The sequence below is a fragment of the Cibotium barometz genome, chromosome 1 (assembly GCF_041138505.1).
Source record: "Cibotium barometz isolate CiBa-2024 chromosome 1, ASM4113850v1, whole genome shotgun sequence".
Classification (NCBI taxonomy): Eukaryota; Viridiplantae; Streptophyta; class Polypodiopsida; order Cyatheales; family Cibotiaceae; genus Cibotium; species Cibotium barometz.
In genome coordinates this window covers 28,427,329-28,429,645 of record NC_141046.1, presented here as the reverse complement: position 1 = coordinate 28,429,645, position 2,317 = coordinate 28,427,329, and the positions used below count along the sequence as shown (strand labels likewise).

Here is a 2,317-nt window from a genome sequence, read left to right as displayed (position 1 = left end):
ATGTGGTGAGCGAGATTACCACCTCCATCGATTCTTCATCAATTCAACATGCTTGTGATGCGGTTGAAATCAGCATGAAAGGGTACCAAGCAATCCATCGGGTTGTAAAAGATGCATTTCTAAGACAAGGGATCACTAGCACTTTATTTCCTACACTCAAGGTGATTCAGAATGTCAAGCGTATCAATAATGATGATGTGTAGTGAGCTATAGGACAGTTTTATCACGTTGAGGGCACACTAACATTAGACACAGGATCGAGAAGAAAGAAAAGCAAGACAACAAGTATATAATTTCACTATGATGTTTACAATAACATCTTTGTTCATATTGAGAGACTACAACAAGGTATAGTGAAGTTCTATGGTCTTTCACCATGGTCTTTCACCAGAAGGTGAGCACTTGCGATTGCTACTATTCATGTTTTTCAATATAAAATGAAGACGATTATTTTGTTTTGAATATTGTAAATTACCATTTATTTGCAATTTTGGGGAGCACACTTTCATTTGTGCTCAAGCTAGATGAGTGCCAAATTGTCTCTTCCTTTAATGTACTTCCAGTCTTAAAAAAAAAAAACAAAAGAGAGATGCTTAGAGCAGGAACAACATTTCATTTGCTTGATTGCGGCGTGTAATTCCATCTGCGCCGGCCCTTTTTTTTTGGCAGGGGGCGGGGAGCCAAGCCAGATCCCCTCAGATGGAGGAGGTCCAGACTAAAGGGGCAAAAACAGCATTGCGTCCATCGAAATTGAAGATATCCTGAGCAGGGCAGCCAGGAAGCAGGCTCCACTCCTTAGAGGTCAAGTCACACTGCAGCATGTTGGCATTACCCGCCGAGAGGAGCAGCCAAATGATGTGATCCCCATCACTGCATGCCATGAAATCCGTGTCATCTGAGTGCTGCTGCTGCACGACCTCCTCCTCGTCGGCCTGCAGCTGCAGCATCTCCGGAGGTATGCATGAGATGAGCTCCCATCTGCTCATGTCAGGCTCGCCAGGGCGTAGCTCCCAGATGCCTACCGTCGTCGGAAAGGACTGGCCGACCGACGACGTCAACGAAGGGCTGCGGCCGACGTGTTCTGGTCGTCGTCTCAGGCTTGCCACCATGAGCATCTTGTCTCCGCACTTGGTCAGGTGTGGAACCGCCCCACTGGCCCGCAGGTGTAGTCCAGAGTCCTGGTATAAGCCAGCGGGTGGCTCAACCAAAGTCTCTGTCCAGGAACCAGATTGCAAGTGATAAGACATAAGGGCCCGCGTGGAGAAATGAAGGGAGTAATGAGTATCCCCACTTACAAGACCCTTGGTGATGGGGTAGATGGCTCGCCAGAGAATGGTGCTCCTGACCTGCCAGGAGCCCACCGCGGAGTCGTAGACCATCGGGACGAAGGGATAGCCACGTTTCAGAATGAGGGACGCCGGAGGTACAGCGAAGACCAAAACCCTGTAATTGCCGGTCACAGGATCCGCAGCCAGGGAGACATGATAAGTCGACGCAACCCCTCCGGAGTACGTTAATTGGGGGCAGCGCGGTAGCTTCCTCCACTGACCTGTCAGAGGATTGCCGACCACCAAACCGTTCCGATAGTCGGAATTCAGGGCACTCGTCAAGAGGAGGAGCCCCCCAGACGCTTGAACAAGGCGGAGCACGCCAGTGTGATCATCATCCGCCAAAGAGCAGTGGCGCCGAATCCGGAACCACCGCTTCTCTCCTGCATGGAAGGCGGACAGACCATTCCAGCCCGACGTCGGCGAGTGATCCCGATTTATCACCAGAAGCCACGGCCGCCGGCACGCAACGGCATTTTTAAAGGCGGGATGCGAGGGGTTCGCCTTGACACGCCAAGGTTTGCTCAGCACCTGTGCACGGATGAGAGCAGGGAGCGGTAACCGATACAGCACCATGTCTAGCAGCTCTTCCGGCAGTCCGGCCCATACTCGCTCGTCAATGGGTTGGGACTGCCCATCCTCGTGGTGGCGAGAAGGAGGAGTCTTCTTTTCTGTAGGTGTTCCCATAGCTCGTCGGTGGCGGTGCCGCTGCTGCAATGCCGGCGTCTCACATCCAAGCGTTTAAGAGGCAGTACACTGCACGGCATGGCAAAGCAGCTCACGTTTTGTTTTCACCCTTTACTCGCGGCTGTATTTTACGACGGGATCGTAATTTACCATCAGTTGGAAGGTGGTTTTCTAAAGGACAAGGTTAAAGCCTTTGACCCCTATTTTTTCTTTTGAAGGGTTTTTCTTTAACTAGCTTTTCTTTATGAAGAGATTGGAAGGGCATATAACTAAATTTCCCAAAACCTTTCCATTCTTTTGAA

General features: G+C 50.5%; 1 protein-coding gene across 1 annotated transcript; it reads right to left on the bottom strand.

The window, feature by feature from the left end:
- Positions 1-570: 570 nt before the first annotated feature.
- Positions 571-2,110, bottom strand: LOC147641830 (F-box/kelch-repeat protein At3g61590-like). Its single transcript, XM_086819102.1, has one exon. It carries the CDS (start codon positions 2,013-2,015, stop codon positions 696-698), a length of 1,320 nt encoding a protein of 439 aa, XP_086675228.1. The 5' UTR covers positions 2,016-2,110; the 3' UTR covers positions 571-695.
- Between the last annotated feature and the right edge of the window lie 207 nt (positions 2,111-2,317).

Excerpts from the sequence above, each read along its gene's own strand:
- LOC147641830 (XM_086819102.1), bottom strand. The coding sequence starts at position 2,015 with ATGGGAACACCTACAGAAAAGAAGACTCCTCCTTCTCGCCACCACGAG.